The sequence below is a fragment of the Capsicum annuum genome, chromosome 2 (genome assembly GCF_002878395.1).
Source record: "Capsicum annuum cultivar UCD-10X-F1 chromosome 2, UCD10Xv1.1, whole genome shotgun sequence".
NCBI classification, from domain to species: domain Eukaryota; kingdom Viridiplantae; phylum Streptophyta; class Magnoliopsida; order Solanales; family Solanaceae; genus Capsicum; species Capsicum annuum.
Window position 1 is genome coordinate 64,739,684 of NC_061112.1, and position 1,902 is coordinate 64,741,585.

Consider the following 1,902-nt stretch of genomic DNA (forward strand, 5'->3'; position numbering starts at 1 on the left):
ATAGTGCATATAAAGACCCATATAGATATTCTCACAAAGTATTTGCTATCTAGGAAGACCAAAAAGATGAAATTCGTTAGGTCATAAGGTAGAGCTAATTTTGATTCTGTAGAAGAAACTAATTATCTGAACAAAATGGGGAGTTTCCGAGGCAATAGCCAAGGGAATCAAGGTTGGACTTATTATGATAAATCTGGTTACAGAAATTGTTACCAAGGGAGTTGGAAAAATAAGAACGAAAGGAGTGGATTGTATGTGCCTCCTAAAAATTATGATAATGCTGCTATTAGTTCGGATAAGATGTCCACGAAGGACATAATGTAGAAGTTATTAAAAGAGGTGGAGTCGACTAATTTCGGTGTGACAATGATGAATGGTGAATTTTCCTCTAAGTTTCAGTTGGTCGATTCACATTCAACTTCAATAAAGTACCTAGAGCAGCAGATGAACCAAATTTCAGTGGTACTTAATCAGAGAAAGAGTGGTACTTTTCTGAGTGACATGGTGGAAAACCCTCAGAATGATGGGTCTTGTATGGTTATTGCCACCCACAGTGGTAAAGTGTTACTGGGACTTTCTGTGGGAAAGTCTGTGATTGATAATATGGTAGAATTTGATGAGAAAAAAAAAGGTGACCATTCAGTGGAGTCCAAGAAGCTGGATAACCAATGGAAAACTGATGAGTTAGAAAAAGATAAGGGAAAGAAGGGAGAAGCAATAGTTAAATTAATTTCAAAACCACTCCCTCCATTTCCTTATCTATTGAAGAACAAGTTGTATGACACAAAATTTAGCAAGTTCATGGCAATGCAAAAACAGTTGACTGTGAATATGCCTTTGGTGGAGGCACTAGAACAAATGCTTGGCTACGCTAAATTTATGAAGGATTTTGTCACAAAGAAGAGGACAGTGAGCTATGAACTAGTGGATAATTTTCTCCATTGTAGTATCATTTTGACAAGATCATTAGTGCAAATAAAAGTGTATCATGGAGCATTCACCATCCCGAGTACTATTAGATCGTTAGATATTGCGAAGGCCCTATGTGATCTTAGGGCGAGTATTAATCTAGTTCCACTAGTAGTTTATAAGAATTTGGGGTTAGGAGATCCTACGCCCACTAACATGAGACTTGTGATGGCAGACAGATCTGTTAAACAACTAGTTGGTATATTATATGATATGCTTGTGAAAGTGGACAGTTTTATTCTTTTCGCTGACTTTGTGATCTTGGATTGTGAAGTGGACTTTGAGGTACCCATAATCTTGTTTAGACCTTTCCTCAAAATCAATATTATATTGATTGACTTACGGGCATATGAGCTAAAGTTTAGGATCAATGATGAGGTAGTCCAATTTGATATTTACCATTCAATGAAGCAACACAAAGAGATGAGTGTATTCTCTATTGTTTATGTTTATTTTAAAGATGAGCGAGAGGTTCCGATCGAGGAGAAATTTATTGTTTAAACTTTGGTTGTCTTGATGAACTTTGATTGCAAAGGTATTGAAGAATATGAGGAGACAGTATGTGACCTAATGAGAATGGGTTCATAATTATATGCTCCTAAGAAGCTAGATTTAGACCTCAAAAATCGCCCAACACCACCGGCTACGCCATTTATTGAAGAGCCGCCGATGTTGGAATTGAAGAAATTGCTGGGCCATCTATGATATGTGTTTCTAGTCAGTGGAAACACTTTACCTGTGATTGTTATAGAAAATTTAGGTGAGTAGCAGGTTGAAGTCATTATATCTGTACTTAGGAGATACAAAATGGCCATAGGATGGACTATTTCTGATAATATTGGTATTCCTCTGGGTATATGCACTCACAAAATTCATTTTAAGGAAGATTGCACACCAACAATTAAGCATCAACATATATTGAACCCATCGATG

General features: G+C 36.6%; 1 protein-coding gene across 1 annotated transcript; it reads left to right on the forward strand.

Moving 5' to 3' along the window:
• Positions 1–369: 369 nt before the first annotated feature.
• LOC124896174 lies at positions 370–1,470 on the forward strand. Its single transcript, XM_047407702.1, has one exon. The coding sequence runs from the start codon at positions 370–372 to the stop codon at positions 1,468–1,470; it is 1,101 nt and encodes a 366-aa protein (XP_047263658.1).
• The last annotated feature ends 432 nt before the right edge of the window (positions 1,471–1,902 follow it).

Coding starts and splice junctions, on each gene's coding strand:
- LOC124896174 (XM_047407702.1), top strand. CDS start 370: ATGAATGGTGAATTTTCCTCTAAGTTTCAGTTGGTCGATTCACATTCA.